This window comes from Elephas maximus, chromosome 6, assembly GCF_024166365.1.
Source record: "Elephas maximus indicus isolate mEleMax1 chromosome 6, mEleMax1 primary haplotype, whole genome shotgun sequence".
Classification (NCBI taxonomy): Eukaryota; Metazoa; Chordata; class Mammalia; order Proboscidea; family Elephantidae; genus Elephas; species Elephas maximus.
The window spans coordinates 137883880-137911057 of NC_064824.1; the positions used below are offsets into that span (position 1 = coordinate 137883880).

The 27178-nt window shown below is 46.1% G+C and overlaps 1 protein-coding gene across 7 annotated transcripts in view; it reads left to right on the top strand.

Annotated features, from left to right (window-relative positions):
* Nucleotides 1-27178, top strand: part of AGAP1 (ArfGAP with GTPase domain, ankyrin repeat and PH domain 1) — a 661010-nt gene that overhangs the window by 274262 nt on the left and 359570 nt on the right. For 6 of the 7 annotated variants that reach the window (XM_049888501.1, XM_049888502.1, XM_049888504.1 and 3 more), the window contains exons 7-8: nt 24186-24313; nt 26223-26378. In XM_049888501.1, the coding sequence (XP_049744458.1) occupies nt 24186-24313; nt 26223-26378 (284 nt within the window). The remainder of the gene's footprint in view (nt 1-24185; nt 24314-26222; nt 26379-27178) is intronic. The other variant, XM_049888499.1, reaches the window with a different exon arrangement.

Genomic DNA, 27178 nt, shown 5'->3' on the forward strand with positions numbered 1-27178 from the left:
AAATATTGCATAAGACCACTATTATAACAACTGGAGAAAAAGTTTAAACAGAGAAGAAAATATTCTTTGATGGTTACGAGAGTGGGGTAGGGAGGAGGGAGAGGGGGTTTCACTGATTAGATAGTAGATAAAAATTAGGTGAAGGGAAAGACCACACAATACCGCCGAGGTCAGCACAACTGGACTAAACTAAAAGCAAAGAAGTTTCCTGAATAAACAATGCTTCGAAGGCCAGTGTAGCAGGGGTGGGGGTTTGGGGACCATGGTTTCAGGGGACATCTAAGTCAATTGGCATAATAAAATCTATTAAGAAAACATTCTGCATCCAACTTTGGAGAGTGGCTTCTGGGGTCTTAAATGCTAGCACGTGGCTATCTAAGATGCATCAATGGGTCTCAACCCACCTGGAGCAAAGAACAATGAACACCAAAGACAAGGTAATTATGGGCCCAGGAGACAGAAAGGACCACATAAACCAGAGACTACATCAGCCTGAGACCAGAAGAACTAGATGGTGCCTGGCTACAACCAATGACTGCCCTGACAGGGAACACAACAGAGAACCCCTGAGGGAGCAGGAGAGCAGTGGGATGCAGACCCCAGATTTTCATAAAAAGACCAGACTTAATGGTCTGACTGAGACTAGAAGGACCCCGGAGGTCATGGTCTCCAGACCTTCTTTTAGCCCAAGACAGGAAACATTCCCAAAGCCAACTCTTCAGACAGAGATTGGACTGGACTATGGGATAGAAAATGATACTGGTGAGCAGTGAGCTTCTTGGATCAAGTAGACACATGAGACTATGTTGACATCACGTCCCTGGTGGGGAGATGAGAGGTCAAAGGGGGTCAGAAGCTGGCCGAATGGACACGAGAATAGAGTGGAAGAAAGGAGTGTGCCGTCTCATCAGGGGCGAGAGCAATTAGGAGTATATAAAAAAAAAAAAAATAGCAAGGGGTATATAAGTTTTTGTATGAGAGATTGACACGATTTGTAAATTTTCACTTAAAGCACAATAAAAATAAAAAAACAGGTTGGTGATTTTGAATCTATCCAGCGACCCCTCAGAAGAAAGGCCTGACAACCTGTTTCCAAAGAGTCACAGCCTTGAAAAACCCCAGGGAGCACGGTTCTGTTCTGACATACATGGGGTCGCCATCAGTCGGAATCAGCTTGACCACAGCTGGGTAGAACGTTCGTGCTGGAAGGGGTGCAGGGGGCTACCTGGTCGGCCACAGCCTGGTCTTAACTGAGGGAGGACAGAGAAGGAACGTGGGAGGGGTGGGGAGAGGCCCCGCTTGTCTCCTCTCCCAATCCTGTGAGTGGTCCAGGAATGAGCACGTGAGTGATGAGGGCTGGCGGTGAAGCGCCTGCGCGGGTGAAACGCAGAAACAAGAACGAGTTCCTGTGGATTCCGCCTTGTGGCCGTCTCACGTGTGTCAGAGCAGAACTGTGCTGCATGGGGTTTTCAAGGCTGTGGTTTTTCAGACCTCGATCACCAGGCCTTTCTTCCCGGGCACCTCTGGGTGGATTCAAACTGACAGCCTTCCTGTTAGTAGCCAAGCACTTAACCGTTTGCAGTGACCCTGCGTAAACACTTGTCTTAGTCATCTAGTGCTGCTGTAACGGAAATACCACAAGTGGATGGCTGTAACAAAGAGAAATTTACTCTCTCACAGTCCAGTGGGCTAGACGTCTGAAATCAGGACGCTGGCTCCAGGGGAAGGCTTTCTCTCTCTGTCGCCTCTGGAGGAAGGTCCTTATCATCAGTCTTCCCTTGGTCTGGGAGCGTCTCAGCGCAGGAACCTCAGGTCCAAAGGGCACTCTTTTGCTCCCAGGACTGCTTTCTTACCGGTTTGAGTTCCCCGTGTCTCTCTTCTCACTTCTCTCTTTTATATCTAGAAAGAGATTGGCTTAAGACACTCTCTAATCTTGTAGATCTCATCAGTGTAACTGCCACTAATCCATCTCGTTACATCGTGGTGATAGGATTGACAACACACAGGGAAATCCCATCAGATGACAGAATGGCAGACGGTCGTACAGTACTGGGAATCCTGACCTAGCCAAGTTGGCGGATATTTTGAGGGGACACAATTCAATCCATGACAATACTCGAGTCCCAAATTGTAATAGTACACCGTTCGGACTTGGCACAGGGTTGTTATGGGTGGGTCTTTCCTAATGGGAAGAAATTTACATTGACGGCACCTTGAGTGTGGCACCCTGGTATTGAAATAACTCTCATGGGAACACGGTAAACCAGTGCAAATAGAGTTTTCCTAGGGAGATATAAGAACTCTTAAATCATCGACATGGCAACATTCTTTTCCACTGAAACCAGACCATGGTCATCTCCAGTGTCCCCTCACAGAACAGGTGAGCCCCCATGAGAAGGCTTCATGGAAACTTCTCTGCTGTACTGTCGTCAGCCTGCCTTCCTCTGTCTGCCAGAAGAACACGCTTGATAATTTACGCCCCTGAGAATTGTTATGGCCCCTTTTTCCCCAACACTGAAGTGTTAACACCAGTCACGTTCCTGGTCGCATTCCAACTTAGTCATAATTGTACTTGGCTTTTCTGAGTTTCCTCCAGGGGATATGGGATCTCAAAGGCACTTATTTTGTCTTAAATTCTGTGTAGGTGCCATTAATCAAAAAGTTGTCTCCTGGAAGCATTTTAAAGGCAGAAAAAGGGAGTGTCCCTGTATTTGCTAGTCGAGGACTTGGAAATAAATTTTAGGAATTTGCAACATGATTTTTTTCAAAGACGCCCTTTCAGGCAGCGTTGGCAGTAAAGTCTAACTCGGAGAGAGCCTGTTGATTGTTTTGAACCTTTTGGGTCTCCCTCTGCGTGGGGCTGCCTTGCCTGTGTCTGTAAACTCCCCTCCTTTTCTGCGTTTTCTATTCTATTTCCTGGTTTCCTGGAAACGTGGAGTATAGGGGTAAGACGTACCGCAGAGGAGGCTGAACTGTGTGTCGTTTTCAGTGTGTACTATGTGTGAGATCCCCGAGACGGTGGCTGACCTGAGTAAGCCCTACCAGAGCGGGAAGGCTCTTTCAGTTTGGGTCGTAAGGCCAGTGTGTGGTGAATTCTCAACGTTGTTAGTTGCCTTCTAGTCAGCTCTGGGTCACGACGACCCCATGTACCACAGAACAAAACGTTGCCCGGTCCTGTGCCACCTCCGTGGTTGCTGGTATGTCTGAGTCCATTGTGGAGGCTGATGTGTTAGTCTGTCTTGTGGAGGGTCTCCCTCATTTTGGCTGACCCTCTGCTCTTATCAAACGTGGAGTCTCCCAGAACTAATCCCTTCGTCTTTATCCTTCAGAGCCCAGCTCGAGCATCGTTTTCTCAGGAAAGCTTTTCTCCCTCCCTCCTCGCAGGTGCAGTTCTCACCCTTAGATCTGCAGGCGGTCAGTGGGTCAGTCCTGTGCGGCCGCTGCCTGCTGCGTTGCACCGTCCCCTGGGCCTGAGCAGGGACCCTGTCGGAGCGCCTGCCGTGAGCTCTTGTTGTTGTTAGGTGCCGTCAAGTCGGTTCTGACTCATTGCGACCCTACATACCACAGAGCAAAACACTGCCCACTCCTGCGCCGCGCTCACAATTGTTGTTATGCTTGAGCCCGTTGCTGCAGCCACTGTATCAGCCCATCTTGTTGAGGGTCTTCCTCTTTTTCGATGACCCTCTGCTCTACCAAGCAGGATGTCCTTGTCCAGGGACTGTTGCCTCCTGACAACACGTCCGAAGTATTTAAGACGCAGTCTCGCCATCCTTGCTTCTAACGAGCATTCTGGTTGTACTTCTTCCAAGACAGATTTGTTCATTCTTTTGGCAGTCCATGGTATATTCAATATTCTTCGCCAATGCCACAATTCAAAGGCGTCCGTTCTTCTTCTGTCTTCCTTATTCGTTATCCAGCTTTCCCAGGCATATGAGACAATTGAAAATATCATGGCTTGGGTCAAGCACATGTTAGTCTTCAAGTGACATCTTTGCTTTTCAAAGCTGTGAGCTCATGGTTGGAAATGCTTAGAACAGGCACCGACAGAGAGCAGGGTTGGTGAATGGCGTGTGTGATGTTGAGGCTCTCCACGTGGGCTCTTGGCTCTGAGAGAGTGACGACTGTGTCTGTACTCCCAAATGAGTGTCCCTGGCACCCTGTGCCAAGTTACCATCACCTTCGTCATCACTGCCCCAGATCACGGTCCTTGTCCTTGCATGAGGGCAGAGCTTCATCTGCGCTTTATGTTTATCCACCGGTTTATTCTCTACCACCGCCCTGCAGGCAGAGACCCTTATCTCTGCTTTACAGGGGCCCAGAAAGGTCGAGGAACCTGCCCAAGGTCACACAGCTGATGAATGGCAGAGCTGAAATTGGAATCTGGGGTCCCTGCTCTTCTCCGCTGCCTTTATTACTACTTGCTCTTGAGTGACTCCGACTCATGGCGACCCATGTGTTACAGGGCAGAACTGCTCCACAGGGTTTTCTTGGCTGTCATCTTTATGGAAGCGGATTGCCAGGCCTTTCTTTCATGGCATCACTGGCTGGGTTCAAACTGCCAACGTTTAAGTCAGTGGCCGAGTGCAAACCGTCAGTCAGTAAGTAAATATGAGACCAAATTGTCAGCAGTAACTTTGAAGCATAAGTGAGTAGTTTAGGGGTTTTTAAGTGGAGCCCTGGTGGCACAGTGGTTAAGAGCTCAGCTGCTAACCAGAAGGTTGGTTCTAATCCACCCGCTGCTTCTTGGAAACCCTACAGGGGCAGTTTTTCTCTGTCCTATAGGGATCGCTATGAGTCGAAACTGACTTGACAGCAGCAGGTTTGGTTTGGTTGAGTCTTAAGTCAATGGCGGTGAAGCCATCTGGGTAAAGACAGTGAGAATAGTGGCAAAGCACGGAGAACGTAACCCTGCCACTGAGTTGTACGTGTAGATGCTGATGAGTGCTGTATGTTTGGCTAAGTACATTTTCACCAAAATTGGAAGAAAAAATTAAATAAGTATCCAAAACCAGAGTGGAGGCAAAACTGGAAACAGTAGTAAGATCCAGGGGCAGGGGCAGGGGCAGGGGAGGGATACACAGGTGGGTCACAGAGCGTTTTATTTTAAGGGCAGTGAAACTATTCCGCATGGTACTGTAATGGTGGATCCAGGACATGATGCATTTCTCAAACCCAGAGGACCATACAACGTGGAGTGCAAACCCTAAGGTCAGCTGTGGACTCTAGTGGCCAGTGATGTGGCATCGTCGGTCCATCAGCTGTAACAAACATAGCACAGGAATGCCAGGTATGAAGAGGGGAAGTACACGTGGGAGCTCGCCACCTCTGCACAGCTTTCTGCAAACCTAAAACTGCTCTAAAAATGAAGTCTGTTTTAAGGATATCAGAATGGAGTAATCAGCGAAGAAATCCTCAGTAACTGGGGAAATAGTAACTGTAGGACTTGAGAAAGAAGATTCCGATAGAAACAGTGGTGAACTACATGTGTGTTTGTATGTGTGTGCACGCGTGTGTAAAGAGATAGTAACTGTAGGACTTGAGAAAGGAAATTCTTACAGACACAATGATGAACTGTGTGTGTGTGTGCGTGTGTGTGTGTGTAAACTGCTGTACTCAGATATAATTCACATGCCATCAGAGACACCCAGCGAATTTTTTTTTTTTTTTCCCCCAACTTCGCCTTTGGTTTGGTTTTTTTTGCCTCAGCTTCTCTGGGCGTGTTTGTAATCTGAAAACAATTTCCTGATTAGTATAGTTTACATTTCCTACCACGTGAAGTAACTCTCTCTCATCCCGGCATATTCCCCTGAAACTCTTTAAGTAGAATGTTTGGCTGCTCTGTGTCACACTCAGGGCAGGGGCTTGCCCTGGTTCTTATAAGTACTTGCAAAAAAAAAAAAAAGCCCCATTGCTGTCAAGTCAGTTCTGACTCATAGCAACCCCATAGGACAGAGTAGAACTGCCCCATACAGTTTCCAAGGAGCGGCTGGTGGATTCGAACTGCTGACCTTTTGGTTAGCAACCAGGCTCTTAACCGCTGCGCCACCATTCTTAAATTGGCAAGTAGAGCTGGGGAAAGCCAGTGTAATGAGAGCAGCAGCCACTAGATGGCAGTCCTGCCGTGTCTAGAAACAACGTTCTGTCCAGCAGTTTCCTTTTGGTGAAATGGGTAACCCACCAGCTTTGTGGGCCAGAGACGGTAGTATGTTAATGTGATACATCAATTTTAATTTGAATGAAGCAATTAATTAAATTAGGCATAAAGTGGATGTGATAGAAAACGGGGAGCTCCTGGCTGGAGAGTGGCCAGCTACTGAAGCAGCAGGGCCCAAATAACCAGTAACCAGATACCTCTGAGTCGATTCCAGCTCATGGTGATCCCTCTTGTGCCAGAGTAGAACTGCACTCCACAGGGTTTTCAGTGGCTGAGTTTTCTAGACAGCCAGGCCTTTCTTCCCTGGCACCTCTGGGTGGACTCAAACCTCCAGCCTCTCAGTTACCGGTCAAGCGCTTAACCATTTAACCACCCAGAGAGTCTGCTTTGCAGCAAAATACCAGGCACCCTCTCTTCACCTTCTGTACATTGAATGTAAAATTCATCAGTATTTTATATCCTATAGAAAATGCATTAGCAGTGTGGATTTCGCTAAAGCATTGGGGTGCACGATCTCCTTAGAATGTGAGGCTGAAAGGAATGGTGCCGTCATGTCCACATCAAAAATCGTCTCTGAAATAGAAGGTAACAGGTTCCTGGGGTCCCTCCCCCTCCCCAGCTCGGCCATCTCCTGATAGAGTTGGGCCCAATTTATTTCAAGAAGAAGATAGGTTTTGGGGGGTCTTTTTTCTTTGCAGCTTTAAAAAATAAGTTGACGGATTTATGTTTAAAAAATTAATAGCTACAGGTAGTTGCGAAAGGTATTATTGGCAGACGCAGCAAAAACATACGTTTCCACAGAAAATTGGATTTTGCACATAAAACTTCGTAATCCTACTAAAGACAGGCCATTTTCCAGTTTTAAGCCAAATAAGCAAACTCAAAGAGACCTGCTGTCACGTGTGATTCTCAGGGGTTTATTTTTTTTAAGAAGTGTAAATCAGCTTCAGTGTAGCGAGCGCACCGCCGATTTGCTCAGATCATTCCTGCTCCTGTGACGGTGGGTAGAGCTGCTTTCGACAAGTAATTTACAGTCCCTTGGCAAGGTATGTTTATATTTAAGCTGTGCAACAGTGTAGCTAATGCGAAAGATAAGAAATTTATAGTCCTTCATGATTGATAGGATTACTGCCGAGGCATTAATTGAAATCTGAGGATCACAGCTGTGGGTTTAAGTTAAGGGGGAGGAAGAAAAAAAAAAACTACTTCAAGTAAAGCAAAACTTTTCGTTTTGCTTCTTAACATCTCAAAGGTAGCTTTCCTGCTGACAGCGTGGTTGGTGGTAGTAACAGTTGATAACATAGCAGGGCTCGAGTAATTACGGTGAGATAATTACGGTACTACTCTCTAACCTCCCCGTGGTAAAAACCTCCCTGTAGTAGGTGGTTTTAAGTGTGGGTAAAAGAAAATTTTAAATACAGTGGGGTATTTTAATGGCTTTAAAATTTTACACACATGATAATAAAATTCTCGATAGCCAGTCTTTGCTAAATATTCTCTGGACTATTATTTAAAACATTAAAAAAAAAAAAAACAGACTAGTAATTTTAGAGGCAAGCCTGTGCTATTAGTCTTTGCCTTAGAATCTCAGCTGGCTGTATTTAATCTGGGTTGTCTAAAGTGATCTCATAGACCTTTCCCTCCCTGCCTGTCATTTTTTAAAATGTACCATTCTTGTGGAAGCTCAGTCTTGTGAAAATGTCTAAATTCTCCCATTAAGTGCTTAAAAAGTAATAAAACTAAAGTCATTTGACTTCACTCATCAGAGCAGTATCAGGAGAAATATTCTTTGGTGCCATAAATCTGATCGAGGGTTCGACGTTCACATCCCTTGGATTCATTCCCTTGGAAATGAACGTTTGAAGGTAAATTGCTTAAGGAGGGCAGTTTAAATTTTTAATACAATCTTACTGTAACTGTTAGCAAATGATTAAAGTGCAAAGGGGCCTTCTATGTTTTCTAAGATTTACACTAAGCGCTCTGTGATGCCTTTTTCTTTGCTGAATTATAGATGTTATGACAGTTAAATGCTTGTAAAAGGCCAGAAAGGCGCCAGTGGAGAGTTTAGTTTTTATTGAAGACTAAGTCATGCTTTCTGAATTCAGAATTCTTTCCATTGGACGCCTATTAATTTCCGTATTAATGATCTATTGGGTACCTAGAAGCTTCCGGAAGCTCCGTGGTATCCAGTGTCCCTCTGTCGTAAGGGTTTTTGGAAGGGCGTGCTCTGAACCACTCCGTAGCCAACTGGAGCTGTTGCAACAAATTACCCAAGTAGCACATGACTGTTTGCATCCCCAGTTTGCTTTTTCAGGAGGTGTCTTAGCTAATGCGTGTGTAACAGAAATACCACAGGTGGAAGGTTTTAAGGAACGTTTATTTTCTCGTAGTTCAGGAGGCTAGAAATTCGAATTCAGGGCACTGACTCTAGGGGAAGGCTCTCTGTGTCCGATCTGGGGGAAGGTCCTGTAGCCCCCCAGCTCCATGTGGCATCTGTCCTCCCCTGTTTGTGCTGGCTTCCCTGTCTAATCTGCGCTTTTTATATCTCAAAAGTCATTAGTTTTAAGACACCCTACACTGATAAGGGCCTTAGGAGTCAGAATACTCTGCACAAGGGTTTTTTTTTTTTTTTTTAAACACAGATTATGGCCTTATTAACATGCAAAGAAAACTCAATTCCCAGATGGGATTACACCCACAGGTATAGGGGTTAGGATTTCAGCATAGGCTTTTGGGGAAGACAGTTCCGTCTATAACAGGAGGTAAATCCATCCCATCAGACGTGTTTTCTCCAGTGGCATCTTTGGGGCAGGACTTCCCAGGACAAGGAGGCTCGCAGCTAATTCTTCCCCAGTCACGGCCACAGTGCCGCTCTTCCTGCTGTGACCCAGTGAGTGCCCTGGACTCCCTGCCGTCAGCCCGTTTGTTTGTGGCTTTGTTGTAGGAAGCCTGGCTCTTCATGAGACCGGGCTCAGCCTCTGGAGAAACTCGGCTGGGGGCTCCTCCAGAGACTCTGGTTCACAGTGCAGAGGGCCTCGGGAGCATAGTCTTCTGTCCATGCGCGTTTGATCAAAGCCACTGTTGGGTGGCCTTTTATAGTACTTGAAGGATCCCAAAACCCATTGCCATGGTTCCAATTCCAACGCACAGCGACCCTATAGGACAGAGGAGAACTGCCCCATAGGGTTTCCAAGGAGCAGGCTGGTGGATCCGAACTGCCGACCTTTTGGTTAACAGCTGAACACTTAACCATTATGCCACCAGCTGTTGTCCACTAATTACACCTTCCCTGCCCCATTTTTTGTATTTTGCCTGTCAAACGAGAAATCTATTTTAAAAACAAAGCAATGCCTTTAATATAAAACTTAATTAATATAATATAAAATTTAATTATAAAATAATATAAATCTTATTTATATTATTTTATAGTACTATTTTTTGATGAAGGAAAGAAATTCCCAGATTTTCTAGAATTTGTTTGAAAGCGTCACCATTTAGCTTCTTAAATCCTCTGAGCTGGAGTGTCTCTCGCTGATGCGCCTGGTGCACAGGTGGGCACGGAGTGTCCGTGGTGGAGTGACAATAGCATTTCTTTCAGATCGTTGTGGTTGGTGCCGTTGAGTGGATTCCAGCTCATAGCTATCCCATGGGACAGAGAAGAACTACCCCATGGCTATGACCTTTACAGAAGCAGATCGCCAGGTCTTTCTCCCCCGGAGCCCCTGGGTGGGTTTGAACCTCCGACCTTTCGGTTAGCAGCCGAGCACTTAACCATTGCACAGCCGGGGCTCCTTACTTTCAAATTACTTTCTCTAATTCCTGAGATAGGTACTAAGGATTTGGGTTACGAGCCAGCACAGATTTGAGTTCTGTTTATCTACCCATGATGGGCTTTTCCCCTCAAAATAAATTCCCAGAAGATTCACTAGAACAGCTGGTATGTGAACACATACGAAGTCTGCTTTTCACTTGTGTCTTAAAGGGTAACTGTGCAGCCTGCCTGACAGAGCGGGCTATCATACAGGAAGTGACTTTGCAGCTGTAAGTGCAGGAAATGAGAAGGTTTTAACTTTTTTTTTAAGATTTGAAACCATTAAGCTCTTTTTTTGTGGGCCACTGGTTGGCTTTGTGTGTGTGTGTGTAGGTTGGGGTGTCAGGCTCTTGTCTGTGATTCTGTGACTGGTTTTTGAAGTGTCCATGTTGGATTTTTTTGATAGCTTTTCTCAGTGAATCCAAACCATCGTGTCACCAAGGACAACGTTGCTCAGATTTTTGTTAACAACGGAGCTTTTCTTAGGATGGATTCAAGTAAGACTTTTGGGTAAAGAAGAAAGGATTTGGACTTAATGGTCTGAAGAGTCGAATATCTACGGCTAACACTTTGTACCCCGCGTCAGATAAATTAAGGAATAGGTTTACCCTTCTTCAGATACGAGCTGTTTCTTTCTCATCCTTGGCAGGACCAGAGAAGCTAAAACTGATAATTAGGTGTGGCTTTCTTTGTGGCAGGAGATAGCCCCGTTCTTGTAGGATCCTGTTGAGGGGCCAGTGAAGGACTTTAAGATCCCTCTAATCATATGATTCTGGAGTCCATGGGTAGCGCAAATGGTTAGTGTGCTCAGTTGCCAACTGAAAGGCTGGATGATTGAGTCCACCAAGAGGTGCCTTGAAAGAAAAGCCTGGGAGTCTACGTCCTAAAAATCAGCCATTGGAAATTCCATGGGGCACAGTTCTACTCTGACACACGTGGGGTTGCTGTGAGTTGAAATCAACTCGGTGGCAGCTGGTATTTTGGTAATCAGAGGATTCTAGTGTGTTGGTATGTCAGTGATGAAGTTATACTTGTTGTTACGGATATGCCGAAAAAACATTGTGCTGAGTAAAAAAAGACACACACACAAAGAGTACCAGTTGTATGCTTCCATTTATATTGATTTCTACAGCAGGCAGAATTACTATATAGTTAAAAAAAAAAATGTGGAACGGTGGGAGTCAGGGATTGATGAAGGCTGGAGGAAACTTTCTAGAAGGGTGGACATTTTCCATGAGTTCATAGGCGTTTGGGTTAATGGCGTTTGTCAAAACCCAAGATTTGTGCATTTCACAGTATGTAAATTGTATCTCAGAAAAGAACCTTAAACATGTAATGAACACCAGTTAATTGTGTGCGTGCAGAAACGTTTCGGTGTGAACTGACATCTGCAACCTATTTGAAATGCACCATAAAATGAGACGGATGGATGGATGGATGAATGGATGGACTGACGGATGGGTGGTTGGATGGATGGGTGTATGGACGGGTGGATGATGAATAGATGGGTGGTTGGATAGGTTGGATGGATAGATGGGTGGGTGATTGGATGGATGGGTCAGTGAACTGCTGCGTAATGAAGTCCGTATAGATAGCAACATGTAATAATTGCAGAAGCTGGGCGATACAGGTCTTTCAACTTTGTGTATATGTTTAAAAACTGTGTGTAATAAAATGTTGGGAGAAATCAATCCAATTGTTAGCCCATTTAAAATATCGTTGTAGGACTCTGCGTGCAGACAGGTCGAGGCAAATTCCCTTTGGTGTGCAGTACGTTCTCATTCACAGAAGGCAGAGTGCAGTAGTGTTATGAGCCACTTTTTTTTTTTTTTTTAATTGCAGATTTCTGGAATTAAAAGGCATGCTTCTTTGAAGAATACCAGTCATTCGTAGAACCTGGTGGAACAGAAAAGGATACTTTGACTTCCTCACTATTATTAAATTACAGCCGATTACAAATTCAAAATCAATCAGTATTCTCTGCTAAACTCTAATTAACAGTTCGACATTATTAGTCACAAACGGGAAATCTTGATCAGAGATGACCTCAGGTAGTCTGAATGTAAATAAAATTAGATTTAGATCCCTTTTAATTACCTGAGGTGCTGTGAGTAATTACAGTGGCAATTGATAAACTTAATTTCTTATTAAAGTGGAGGGAAAAAAAAAAAAAAAACTTAGGAAAACTTTCTCTACACTATATACTTAACTCTTCTGTAACCAGGACCCAGGAGAAAGATATATCTAGAATTTGATAGTTATTTTTTATTTTATTTGGACCTAGAATTCATCATTTATTTTGTGGTATAGTTTAAGTGACTATAATATCACCAAAGGCAAAGCTCACTCAAAGGCCTTGTAGGTATCAGGAGCTGTATGTTTCTGGGTGGTAATCCCTGTTAAAATAATAGTAATTGATGGGCGGTGGATAGAGCGTTACAGTGACTTAATGCACAAAGCCCTGTCGAGGACCGAGGGGAAATCTGCTTTGTCATCTCATCCTTCCTCCTAATTGCATCACAATACGTTGTATAATACAGTGCGTGTGTCACTGTCACGGCCCTGAAGGCTCCCCGGGGCTGCCGACCGACCGCTGGGGGCTCCGTAAGGGAGTGGAAAGGTGTGATTTCCTCAGCTTCCACCCGGGACATCTTCTCCCCTACTTGAAGAAGAAAATGTCTTTTTTATGGAGATTGTTGTGATGATAATTCTTTCTGGATATAGGACAGCAGCTCCCCTTGTGATCCACCCAGTGCTGTCGATAGATAAGTCCATTTTTTTCTTGAAAGCTGGAGGATTCCTGAAGGAGAAGGTGCTTGTGAAATGGGGAAATTTGAGAAGTTTCTAAACCCCTATTACCACCCGCCTCTCAAAACAGGAAGCAGGTTACGTCTGATGAGTTTGGCCAAGCGGATGTTAATCAAGCTATGTTGATGTTTTAAAATGGAAACCTGTCACTGTATTTAACTGTGCCTGTTCAAGGTTCCTGATTTTAAAATACGATTACAGCTTGTATGTCCCGGGATTCTTCGTATTTAGGACCTTTTCCCCTCCTAATCCCATTTGTCTTGATCTCTTCATCTGTTTTTCTGGAAGTCTTTCTGCAGTTTCTTGAGCTTGAATAATTTAGCATGATCAACTTTGTACTTATTGTTTTGCACGTGGGACTTTCTCTTTCCACATTTTAAAATCTTTACGGCAGTTACTTTTCCCCTTCAGGTCTTTGTATCATGTGATATTGCCTTCCTCTGATATCACTCTGTTTGCATTGATCCTAGGTCTGTCTTTCGTTTCTTTGGGAAACTGTACCATATCCTGTTTTATAGCCCGTAATTTGGCCTTGTGAAAACTCGTGGCTCAAACATGTTTAAGTCCTGTCGCCTCCCCTGGTGCAGAAAAGATGCGGTGCAGGCAGCCGTGCGGATTAAAGGATTGCAGGGGGAGCCTTCACCTTCAGGGGGTGTCAGGCATTTCTGCTCCCGAATCATCAACTTTCTGTGCAAGACAGCTTGATGAGTTGAGAAGAAGTGACAGGTTCATTTTTCCCCTCTTTGTTTAAGCCATTTATCTTTTGGAGCCCTGCCTGCCATCAGCATTGTATTGCCAATTTATTGGGATATTCACTCGCCTCGACTTGAAAGGCACCGGTTTGCATCCAGCTTGAGAAGAAGTGATGGAGAAAGTTAGTCATGGCCTGGCTTTTTGAGCAGATTTGTGTTGGGCTTAATTGTAGCATTTGAAGTGTTACACTTTTAAAATATCAGAGTCCATACTTAATTAACTCCATGTTAACTTCTGCCATGGTGAGAATATAATAGTGTCCTGTTTCTTAAAGCCTTGCTCTTTCAAAGGTCTTAAATTTGTGCTCTTTACATATCTTTGTACATTTCAGGCTAACGAGGCAAAGCTATAGATAGTTGCCTTGAAACCATTGACTTGCTTTAATGATTACTTAGTTGAATGAAATAATAATAAATGCTAGGTAGACATCTAGTGAAATGATACTGAGCCTTCTAATTTTATTATGTCCTATTAAGAGAAGGGAGTCCGTGTGTGGTACAAATGGCTGACACACACAGCTGCTAACCAAAAGGTTGGAGGTTTGAGTCCACCCAGAGGTGCCTTAGAAGAAAGGCCTGGCAATCTACTTCCAAAAAATCAGCCACTGAAAACCCTGTGGAGCACAGTTCTACTCTGACACACGTGGGGTCGCCGTAAGTCGGAGTTGACTAGTTTGGCAATTGGTTTGGTTTTTATTAAGAGAGGAGTGAAGCTCTTTTACTTCTGAGCAGGTTAGGTCTGAATGGGGAAGTCTATTTGTCCAGAGGGGCAAAAAGACCCTGCGACATTTCAGCCCCTAGTGCTGGACACGTCGGCAACAAATGGCCACGTGTCAGGCCTCCTGGGTGCCATTACCAAGCACACCATTCTCTGACTTTACCCTTACCGTTTTCTCGTCATCACTTTTTCCCAAAATATGCCAGTTTATCGAGCATCTTTGGAGGCAGGTGATACTCCCCTCCCCAGGTTTCGGTTCCCTAACCAAGGTACCGGCTCATGCCAGTTCAGCAGGCACCTCAGTGATGCTAGATTGGAGCTGGACCCGCGGCCTGCCCACCTGTGACAGACAGGAGGCAGCAGCCCCCCACTTGTCGTCCTTAGTTCTCAGGCTCTTCCCACCTTCTTCAGGGTTAGAACTGGGCTCACAGGTGGGTGCCTTTGCTGCTGTGTCTGTGGACATACACGTTTATACACACACGGCACGCACACGTACACATGCGTGTACATGCACACGTACACATGACGTGCACACACCCACAGGTACTCCACTTCGTTCAGTCTTCTCCCATGGCCTGGTAATTATAGCCTGCTTCACAAGCCACGCTTTTGACATGTCTTATACTTTACATTTCATCCTAGCGGATTTTCCCCTTCTTTGAACGATTCTTCCATGTCTGCACTATTCCTAATCTCTCAGTATTTCCCTCTTTAAAGTCATTCCCACTTTGCTTCTCTCCTAAGTCTGTGCCCTTCTTCACAGCACCTTTACGCTCCCCCAGGTGTCCCTGACCTGGTGGGCTGGGGGAAGGGGCCAGCGCTAGGACGAGGGGCAGGGCAGGGAGCGGTTTGGGGGCTTGGGGCCAGGATTAGTCCCTAGGTATTGCAAATGAGTAACTCCCTCAGCTGCTACCAGAAAGATTGCAGATTTCATTCTAACCAATGGTGCCTCAGAAGAAAGGCCTGGCAGTCTACTCCAGAAAAATCAGCCAGTCGTAACCCCGTGGAGCACAGTTCTCCTCTGGTGCACGTGGGGTCGCCGGGAATTGAAGTTGATTTGATGGCAGCTGGTTTGGTTTTGGGGGCCAAGGCTGATGAGTGTGGCTTCTGGTGACCTTGGAAAAGTACATTCTAGAAAGTTCTAGGAGGCGTGTCTTCCACAGTGTGCTGTGACTGGGGATGGGGTTCAGGAGGGTGTAAGATACACTTAGCAATCCAGTGAGTTGGTGGAGGTTTTCTGCAGGATCGTCTGGGTCCCAGGATCGACCCCTGTCTGCCATGTTGCCTGGCGTAGACTGGCTGCCTGGTGACATAATGAAGGAATAAATGAGTGAGTGAATGAGTGATGCCACACACCATGGAGAAGAGGCCTCCCTTGACACGTTACAGGGAAATCAGCCAGCTGCGCATATCAAAGGTGGGGTGGGCAGCAGCTGGCCTGTTTTCTGTGGGCCAGGCCTTTTTTGGTTACTCTTGTGACCAAGGGCATTGCTGGGCCGCTGGCACGGATACTGCACCCTGTGCGTCAAGCACACCTCGCAGGTGTTGTTCTGACTGACTGGTGCCAGAGGGGCGGGACTCATTCCCGCAGGTGAGGGATTCATTGAGGGGCAGAGCTGGGGTGGCCCTTCCTCCTCTATAGCTCTTGGCACTCACTGCTCGGAGGCGTGGTGGTGCCCACATGCACTTGGAGACGGGAGCCTTCAGGGTCCCTGCAGTGTGAGTTGGTACAGTCTTCAGGTGGGTAGTCAGGGCTGCAGGTCCAGCCCAGCATGGGTTTCTGTTTCTCTGGGTACTGACTGGACCTTGGTGTTGTGCCATGTGCTGGTCCCCATGTAGTTCTTTACTTTCAGTGCCCATGTCCTGGGGAGCAAGACAGAAAGCGACACAGGATTTTAGACTGGAGTTTGACCTGGATGAATCCTCTCTTTACCCCAAGAAGCTTACAGTCTAGTAAGTCAGGACGTCTTAGAAGAAAACCGGAAAGATTTGAAGATTTAGAATTGGGGAAGTGTGCAGAGAGGAAGCCCAGGCAGGAGACCACACCGTAAACCAGGGTGGCAGGGTGCAGGTCTGGCATGAGGCAGGAGGTGACTTAGAAAACTGAGGAAGGTGTGATGTTGGGGCAGGATGTGATGGGGGATCGGAGTGGGGGCGCTGGAGGGTCCCTGAGTGTTTTCAACGCACATTAGAATTTATCGCTGAGACTAGAACTGCCCATCTCTGGGGCATCCTATAGGAATGTGGGACAGACTGGAGCCTGTGACACCGTCCCTGAGGGACTCTAGATAGTGCCAGCAGGAACACCTTCCTTCTGCCCCCAGTGTTGGGGGAGGGGGATTGAGTGAAGCCGAGCTGAGCCCACAAGAGCCCCCATTCAGACATGATAGACAAAACGAGTGGAAGGACAGCCCTGTGTTAGAGGGTTAGGGTGCACTGAAGCTTATTTCCGAGAAAGAGTGCTTGCAGTCCTCGTGGGTATGGATATAGAGACCCGTCCTCCCAGAGGCCTGGAACCCCAGCGGGTGGTCAGCATCCTGTTGGTGGATTGACCTTGGGGCTATTAAAGGAACAACTGTTAGGGAGAAAGGTGGGGGGGAGGGGTTGTACAGGATGATTTGACGTCGCTCTTGCCCACCAGTAATAACTCTGTACCAGAATTTTGTTGTCATTGTTAGTTGCCGTCGAGTTGGCTCTGAGTCATAGCGAACCCAGGTACAACAGAACAAAAGGTTGCCCAGTCCTGCACCGTCTTCAGTCATTGGGATGCCCGAGTGCATTGTTGTGGCCACTGTGTATCTTGAGTCCCTTCCGACCAAGGGGGCTCATCTTCCAGCGCTGCCTCGGACAACATTCTGTTGTGATCCATCAGGTTTTTATTGGCTAATTTTTGGAGGTAGATCACCAGGCCTTTCTTCCGAGTCTGTCTTAGTCTGGAAGCTCTGCTGAACCCTGTCCGCCGTGGGTGACCCTGCTGGTATTTGAAATGGCAGTGGCACAGCTCCCAGCATGACACCAACAGGTACAACAGACTGCCAGATGGTAGTGGTAGGTCAGAACTGGATACTTGTGTACAAACTGACAGACAGGTCGCGTTTGTTTCAACACAGCTTTGTTTTTTCTTTTTTCGATTTGAGTTTTTTACTTTTTGTCTAAAAGGAAAAGAGAAATCCAGCTGCCGGGGACACCTTAGAAATTTCTCCTCATTCTAAAATTCTAAAATGAATGTCAGCAGCCTTGACTTTGTTCCGTCCTGAAGGTAACTGTTTATTACAGTCACCATTTAAATCCCCCGATTAATAGGAGCAATTAAATAATAGCTTCATCTCCAGCAAATTAACAACCCTAATAGGTAATTATGACATAAATGAAGATAAATTTGTTTTAATACAACGAGGCAAAAAGAATACAGACAAGAACTGAATCTCAGATGAAGAATTCAGACTTCATTACTTGAGGAAAAATTTGAAAGCTCCACTAGAAGAAATTAAAGCAAGTTTGGATTTTTAACCATGGCCTGTCTTGGACAGAAGTTTTTCTTTTTTTAATATAATAGAAATATTGTCTGTTTTGTGCTAAGATATATGTAGGTAAGTCATCAGAGGATTCCCCCCTACCCGCCTCCCCACACAGAATATTCCCCAAAGCCCCTCATTAGGTTTTCACTGACAATAACCCAACAGCAAATGTGCGGATGAGTGCTTCCTTTTTATACACCCAGTGGTGGTTCGGGGTGGAATCCTCACCTTCATGCAGGAGACCCAGGTTCGATTCCCAGCTGGTGCACTTTATGCATAGGCACCGTTTGTCTGTCAGTGGAGCTTACGTGTGGCCAGGAAGCTGAACAGGTTCCAGCAGAGCCTCCGGACTAAGACAGACTAAGAAGGAAAGCCTGGCAACCTACTTCTGAAAATCAGCCAGTGAAAACCCTGTGGATGACAATGATCTGCAGCCCATTATGGGGGTAGCATAGGACCAGGCAGCGTTTGGTCCTCTTGTGAGTTAGATCACCATGACTCAGGGCCAACTGGATGGCAGCTAACAACAGTGACAACATAGTAATTTTATGACCGGTTCGGTCATAGGATACCACCCCTTCCCCTTATTGAAACCCATTGTCGTAGAGTCAATTCTGACTCATAGTGACCCTATAGGACAGAGTAGAGCTGGCCCATAGTGCTTCCAAGGAGCAGCTGGTGGATTTGAACTGCCGACCTTTTGGTTAGAAGCCGTAGCTCTTAACCACCACGCCACCAGGGATGCTTCAGTAATAATCATCAGAAAATTTCTTTGATGGTTTACAGTTTGTTTTGTTGAAATGTGGGGGTGTTCAGGCCAGATCTGTTTTTGGAACGAAAGACCTGGCGCTAGTGTGGAGGGTGGTTGGAATGGGGTGAGACAGGACTCGCGGAGAACAGTTAGGAGATGCGTTTTGAAGGGAGTGATAAATGTCCCAATCTGCTTTGAAGGTCTTTAAACTCTGGTGGTGTGTGCATTCCCTAGGGGTATCATCATAAGGCACCACTAACTGGGGGGCTTAAAACAACAGAAATCTATTCTCTCACAGTTCTGGAGGCTGGAGGTCTGAACTCAGGAGGTTGACAGGGCCACGCTCTCGGAAGGGTCTAGGGGAGGATCCTTCCCTCTCTCCTCCAGCTTCTGGTGGCCCCCAGGTGTTCCCTGGGTTTTGACAGCAGCCCTGCAGTCTCCCTCTTTCTTCACATAGCGTCTCCCCTGCCACCCTCCTTTTCTTAGAAGAACAGCTGATGTACTGGATAAGGATCCGCCTGACCCCAGTGTGATCTCATCGGAACTGGTTACATCCACTATGACCCTATTTCCAGATAAGACCGTATTCACTGGTACACGGGTTAAGACTTTACCATATTTCATTGTGGAGATGGGACCAATTCACCCCGTAGCAGGGGCTTAGCTAAAGCTACATTACAGAGTTTGTATCATGTTATAACAACTCCTAGTAGCTTCGAGTCATCAAGTGATATATATTCATACTAAACAAACAAAAAATCGAAAAAAAAGACTAGAATCCTGCAAAACATGAATCGCATGTAAAGGTCGACTAACGTCACTTTTAGATACAAGAGGTTTCAATGCAAGACATCTCTGTGCCTCTGGAAGCCGTGGGAGCAGGTCTCTGAGTCCCGGCCCTGCAGCCCTACCATAGGCCCTCCCCCTGCCATACACTCACACTCATGCTCACTCAAACACACATATTCACACACTCATGCCCACACACATGCTCACGCTCACATATTCTCACACGCTCACACACATGCTCACACTCCCATATTTACACACTCACGCATATGCTCACTCCAGTACACTCACATGCTCACACTCGCATATTCATACACTCACTAAAGCACACATGCACACTCCCTTTCCCCAGTGTCCAGGTGGAGACCCGCCCCTTCCACACATCACCAGGTATCTTTCCAAAGCATGAACCTGGTCTTGTTGCTTGTCCTTGAACAGTTGATGGCTCCCTATTGCCTTGAGGACATGAAGCCCACACTTGTCCCTCTTCTTTGCATCCCAGATCCTGAGAAATGTCTCTGCGGGTTCTCTCCATAGTGTCATCCTACCCTGCCTTCTCATATCCACCTCTCCCCATTGGGTCATTCACTTGGGGACCCCTCTGCTCATCCACGCAGTTGGTGAATGTTGAGTGTCAGCCATCCCTTGGCCACTAGAGTGTTTCAGGGGCCCATCATCTTAGCCTGTGAGCTGGCTACATCTTCCAGTTGGCAGCACAATGTGGGGGGGCTCCCCCCAGGTGTGGGAGTGCAGAGCCGGGCTGTAGGGTGCTGTGATTCACTAATTGTCATTAAGCCACATGGTGTAATCAGAGCTACCCGAGAGACTTTCCAGAGTGCACCTACCCCACCCACCTGCTCTCCGTGTGACGTTACTTCGCTTTCCTGGCAAAGGTCCTCAGTGCTGAAACTTAGAGACTGCGAAAACCAAAACGGCGAGAATTGAGGCGCAGGTCACCAGTCACACAGGATACCCCACACCAGCACTCGTTAACTTTGAGATCTTCGTGGTGCCAGGAACTCCACTTCTGATTTCTTTCCATTCCTGACTCACTAAGCCACAAATTCAGAGCTTCATAGGTAATTTGGTAACTAATTTATTCTTAATTAATAAGATAGCTTAACGATCACTATATTGTAATTTAAAACTGAGTTGAGACATTAGGGGATGTTTTATATGTTACCAGGAGATGGACAGTTTGAGCTGGTTTTGTTATTGATGGAGGTTTTCCAGGTAAAACCCCCAAGGTTCTCACGGAAAAGCTTTGCAAATAAGATTCAATGAATGTGACCTTTTTTGATAGCATTGAACATAACTCGTGTCACGATCCCTGACTTCATAACTGTGTGTTTAAAATGCTTTTGTGGACTAACATCCATGTTTAGCCTCACGTCGGGTAGCATTTGTCTGTTATAAATACTTGAGATGTTATTAGCGTTACCATCCATACTTACTTCCCAGCTAACATTGCGTACTCAGAGTTGTCCTCTCCCCAGTTATCAGCTTCAGTCTGCTGCAGCTTGTCCCAATCGAGGGAGAAGCGTCCACTCCCTCAGACGTTGCCGGATTCACGCCAGGTCTCCACTTTGCATCTATCCCGGCTCCCTGCTGTCAGTCACCTCTGCATGCTTCGTCCAACACCATCCTTAGCTGACTGTCCCCGCTGTCCCCACTTGAGCCACCTGGTCCGTGACATGGCTTGTCTGAGAGTCTTGCCTGTCTAGGAGAAACTGTCCTGCTCACACAGTCGTGCTAGCGTAGTTGTCTTTGTCCGGGTTCTCTAGAGGAGCGTGACCAGTGAGGTGCGTATATATGTGTATAGAGAGAGATTTACTTCAAGGAAGTGGCTCATGCAATTGTGGGAACTGGCAAGTCCCAAATCCCTAGGTCAGGCGGTAGGCTGAAGGTCTCTGCTGGCTCACGGAATGGTGGGGGCTGGCAAATCCAGAATCTTCAGGTCAGGCAGCAGGCCAGAGACTTCTGCAGGCTCATGTCCCAGGAACCAGAGGTCAGGTGATGGGAAGAGTGCGGGGCCACAGGTGGAGAGACAGAACGAGCTTTGTCAGGGTGTCCATTTATACGCTACAGGCAGGCTGCACCCCCAAGGAAACTCCCCTTTCAGCCCACTGGCAGCTGACATCAGATTGCATCCTGGAAAGTGATTACATTCTATTTGGTTATTGAGGAGCACCTAGTCCATTGTCTGCCAAACCACTGAGAATCGTAGACTGGCTGTGTCGACGCATAACGTGAACCATCACAGGAGGAGAAGTTGATACTGTAAAGAGCATGATAATGTTGAAAATAGAAGTGTTTTTATTAATGATTCCCTTCATTTATGCATGGGGGTAGGAAGGACATCAAAATTATGAGGAAATAGGACAGATCTGAATGAACGCTGTAGTAGGTAAAGCCGTTAGCAGGTGTTAGACACTGAGTGTGCTGTTTGTAACTGCCGGGGTGGGACAATAAATAAGTGGACAGATGAAGTTGGGTATTTAATGTGTGGCTCGTGTTTTCCGTAACCCTCTCCCGTAGATCGGCGGGAGGCTTTATGGTAAAAATCCCTTTGGCTTTGAGCTCTCTTTCTAGCCTCAGATAGGAAGGGTGGGACATTCAGTTGCATTTGGGTTTTATAAAATGAGGTCCCTACTAACATATGTGTTTTGTCTTGGAAAGTTTCTCAACTCTCTCCTTAGCTTTGAAAACAGATTTTTAGAAAATATCTATAAAGCTCTCCCAGCTTCCTAGACTGTTTCCTTCTGTCATTTATACGTTTTCTGTGCGTTTAGAGATTGAAGTCAGCAGACTCCTCCTGCTGAATACTAACTCTGAGGTTGGGAGTGAAAAGAAAATGCAACAAGGTTGATGAACAAAAATGCCTTTTTTCCTATCTCTCCTCCCCCCCCCCCCCCCCGCCACCTCGCCAAAAAAGAAAGAAACTGGCAATCACTTAAACAATCATAATTTTAAGTTAATTTACTTGGGTCTGGAATTTCAGTACACAGACAAGAAAACCTGTTGCCATCAAGTCAAATTCTAACTCATAGTGACTCTATAGACAGAGTACAGCTGCCCCATAGGGTTTCCAAAGAGCAGCTGGTGGATTTGAACTGCTGACCTTTTGGTTAGCAGCCAAATGCTTAACCACCGTGCCACCAGGGCTCCGTACACATACAGGACAACTATTTTTCATTTGCTAGAATCTGATTTTAGATTTTATTCTTGAATTCACACGGTAACTTTTAAAATATTCTAATATATGTCTTCAAAGACCCAGATCGATACGCCAATGGTTGTAAGATGACAGAGTGCCGCATATTCCTCTGTAATTTAAACGTGATTAGCTGATGAAGGTTATGATCAATACGGGACGGGAAGATGAATTAATTGATACCATCCTTTCCGGATGATAAGAGGCCGATTGGAGGTGGATCGTAACTAATGAAGCTGCTGCTTCATCTCCGTGAGCCATTTTTTATATATTGCATTTTCACTTAATCATATTTATGCTATCATTCATTTACATGAAAACTGTAAGCCACAGACGGACCAGCTCCTTATTAAAATTGTATTCGTTTGGAAAAGAAATTATCGGCAAAGACTATTTGCGTTCCTGCCATATCGTCACCTGTGGGTGGGAAGACGAGGTGTTCTTTGGCCTGGGCTAAAATGGCAGCTGTCAGGGCAAAGGCACGGAGTGAATATTATCAGACTTAGTAATTACAGCGAGTCCCCAAAGACCCACATCCGTCCCTCTGAAAACTGGCCGCCTCCTCTCCTGTGGTGACACCTGTTGGTAGGAAGAGCTTTCTAATCACCAACTTCCTTTCCAATTAAATCCAGTATGCTTTATCCGCGAGCCTGTTTGCCAAGAGAAGTTACGGCTGGTTGCATTTAGATTTGTATTGATCAAGATAAACTTCCCCTGTGGGTAGCGATAAATAAAAAGAAAAGAAAAGGTCTTTGATATAATTGCACGTCCTTGACTATAATTCCATGCACTAGCTTGTAAAGTGAAGACTTACTCTTTAGGCTTTGCAAAAGGAAAAGCTTTTTGAGCTTCGAAGGGGATTGGTTAAATTACCTTGTATTATTTAGGATTGTTTTTGCTGCAGGTAACTGGGAAAAAAGTCATCCGATTAGAATAACATGAACAAGATAGACGTATATTTCCATTTTGCGTTGGAGGCTTCTGGGGTGGTCCGGTCAGGGCCGCTGAGGTCTTCCATGGAGATGGGGGGCTGTTCCTTCTATCTCGTGCCCCCATGCGTGGCTTCTATTCCCAAGGTCATCCTCGGGTTCAAGACGGCTTCTGGATCCAAGACGGCAGTATATGGGCATGCCAGGCAGTGAGGACAAAAGGGGAAACGGGCGAAGGGAGCTCTTCCAAGGCAGAGTCCTGGAATCTGCCACAGACACTCTTCTGCCTACTCCTCGTTGGCCAGAGCTTGCTTGCATGGCCTCGACCATGTTTAGTTTCTTGTGGGGCTGGGGGACCGGGCTCTGGGGAATCACCTGCTCCGCTAGCATCCACGAATCCTATTCCTGTGGAAAAAAGGTCCCTGGTGGCACAAATGGTTTGTGCTCGACTACTAACCAAAAGGTTGGCAGTTCAAACCCACCAAGCGGCTCTGCAGATGAAAGGCCTGGAGACCTGCTTCCATACAGATCACAGCCACAAAAACCCTCCAGAGCTCAGTTCTACTCCGGAGCACACGGGGTCACCATGAGTCGGAACTGACTCAGCCACAGTGGCTTTGGGTTTCGTTTTTCTTTGGAAGAGGGGAATCGCAGATTTCAGGGGCAGCCAGCAGGCTCTGCCACCCTCCCGGTACTTGGCACCAGCTTTACCTTCATGTCTGTTGTCCTTGTGCCCACCAGTTGCCCAGAAGATCGTTGCCACGAGGAAGAAGCAGCAGCTGTCCATCGGACCCTGCAAGTCCTTACCCAACTCGCCCAGCCACTCCTCCGTCTGCTCTGCCCAGATGTCCGCTGTGCACATCAGCCAGGTACAGTGGGCGGCGCAGGCCACCTGGGAACGAAGGGTGTGGGTAGGACCAAGGAGGAGGTGCCTGTCTCGGTGTTGTTCACAGCCCGTCCTAAGACTGGTTTTATAATAACAGCGTGTATGTAATTGACTCAGCATTTCCTTCAGAAACTGCTGTGGCCAAGGGTTTTTTATGGGAGGCATTCTTCCGTGTTTTCTTTCTTCACGCTGCCCGGGCAATGGGTCCTGCTGACGCAGGATGCTGGGGTGCCTCCCTGCCTTTGCTGCTCATGAACTTACCAGCTTTGGTCCTGGATCTAGTCCGCTGATAGGTTGAACGTTTGTGGGTAAACCTCAATGGCCAACCCTCACTTGAGGCTTGAATTTGGTAGCAGCATTGAATTATAATTATGACCTCCCTTAGGCCTGTGGAAACGACTCTCTCTCTTCATAACAACATTTTGCTAAATTATTTACTTGGAAGCAGAGGAAATAATTGTCACTCTGAAGAACCCAAATCAAAGCCCATTAAGGCAACAGTAGGCGTGCACACTTGTGTTTTGATGATTGTTCCTCAGCCTGGCGTGATTCCCCCCTACCCCCTTCTTTTTGGAAAGGTGTAGTGAGAAGGCTTGACAGTGTGCTTTGTTTATTTAGGAAAGTGAATAAGTTACTGCATCTACTGTAGGGCTCATAAAGTCACCGTCAGGGACACAAGTGTCTGCACCATGGGTATCTTCAGTCTTCTGTGACTCTTGAAATATTTTCCAAAGACATTCAGATTTTTCGAGATGCCATTTTCAGAATGTTCGTTGTGACTCTGCTGGGAGAACAGTGTGCTTTCTGTGTCAGAATGAGAGCCAGAAAGGAGCCACAGGACCCAGTTAGTTTACCCAGCCCCTCCATTTTTCAGAGGAATAAAAAATAAATACATTTCAGCTCTCAAAGTTTTTTTTTTTTTTAAGTTAAAAGGTAGACTTCATTTTAAATTAAAGGAAGTTTAGATTAAAATTTAAATTTTAAATGATAGAGACTTTTTAAAATAATTTGTATTTTTGTTGTTGAAACTATACGTAACAGAGCATACCCCAGTTCAACAATTTCAACATGTGACAATGACAACATCCTTCAAGTTGTGCAACCACTCTAGCTGTCCTTTTCCGAGTTCTTCCTCCCCTGTTAATAAAAACTCAGTGCCCCCGCAAGCTTCCTATCTAATCTTTTGAGTTGCTGTTGTCAGTTTGGCCCCATATGGATTTTAAAAGAGCACAATGCTCAAGGCAGACATTCTTTACTAGTTAAGCTAAATTATTGTTTGGTTTTATGAAGACTTCAGGGATATTTTTGGTTTAAGGTTTAAAGATTATCTCAGGACAATAATATTGGGTTTATCCCGCCCCAGTGGCTCCAGACTTTTGTCGTTGTTGAGAATATATAGAGCAAAACGTACACCAATTCAACCATTTCTTCATGTGAAATTCAGTGACATTGATGACATGCTTCGAGTTGTGCAGCCATTCTCACCCTCCTTCTCTGAGTTGTTCTTCCCTCATTAACATAAACTCACCGCCCCCTTATGTCTTATGTGATTTCAAAGTTGCTGTGGTCAGTTTGATCCCATGCAGGTAGTTCTTAAAAGAACATTAAGCTCTGGGCAAACATTTTTTACTAGTTAAGCTAGCGTTAGCTCCAGACTTTTTAAACGGCCGTGTTCTTAGATGAAACATTTCTAGGAGGTGATTGGTATGTTTTGGGGTGAGACTGTGTATACTTGACACCAATACCACCAACAAAGACGGAAGCTGTCCAGCTTGCCCCACAGACATCTCTGCAGGGTGACCTGCGGACTTGTCAGTGATGACACCCCACAGTGGTGGCCTTAGATTCCCAGAGTGTGTCATTGATCCAACGCTGCTTCTTAATCATTACAGACCAGTAATGGAGGCGGGAGTTTAAGCGACTATTCCTCCTCCGTTCCGTCGACTCCAAGCACCAGCCAGAAAGAACTTCGCATTGACGTTCCTTCCACTGCCAACACGCCGACGCCGGTCCGGAAGCAGTCCAAGCGCCGGTCCAACCTTTTCACCGTGAGTGTCCCCCTGGAAAGAAACTCCAGCACGCCTGCCCAAGCATTTCCATTAGTCTTAGCCTGGTTGCCACATGGCCTGGTGATGCTTGTAGAATCCAAACTCAATGAATGGAAATAGCACTAGTTTCTGTGGACGTCTAAGAAAATTCTGAGAAGCGAAGATTTGGCCGGTTAGTGAAATGGGGATTTCTCAGTTTTTGTGGAATGCTGATACATGCACCAAATACAGAGCAACAGGTTCTTTTAAAGATGTTTATTGTCCTGCGACTTCCGTGGCCTCCAGCTAAAGACTTGTCACACTGAGTACATTGAACAGAACCTGAGGAGATAATAAAACTCAGTCACAGGTCCCAAACGTGTGTGTCCAACCCATCAGATGAGATTTATAAACCATAAATCCACACAGCCTCCTCTCCCGATGTCCGGGTGTCTGAGAATTTACCTACTGTGATGCAGGGGCGGGGGGATGAGAGACAGATGTGGCTCAGAAATGAACATAAGGCGTTTTGGCACCAAAAACCTGAAGTATTTTATAGGAAATCATTGACAAAAAGGCTCACCACTTGGGATTTTCTTCAGAATCACGTGTGGAGCATTTAAAATGTGTAGCTCAGAAATCTGGGCTCAGACCTGTGAACTCAGAGTCTGAGGGTGCGACCCAAGCAGGGGTGTATTTTTCAAAGCCCTCTGGGTGACTAGGATGCAGAGACGCAGAACTGCAGGGGAGGCAAAAGTGCTGCTACCCTGCCCCTTCCCTTACACACAGCAGACATCACCAATCAATCATGGAGCTCTGCA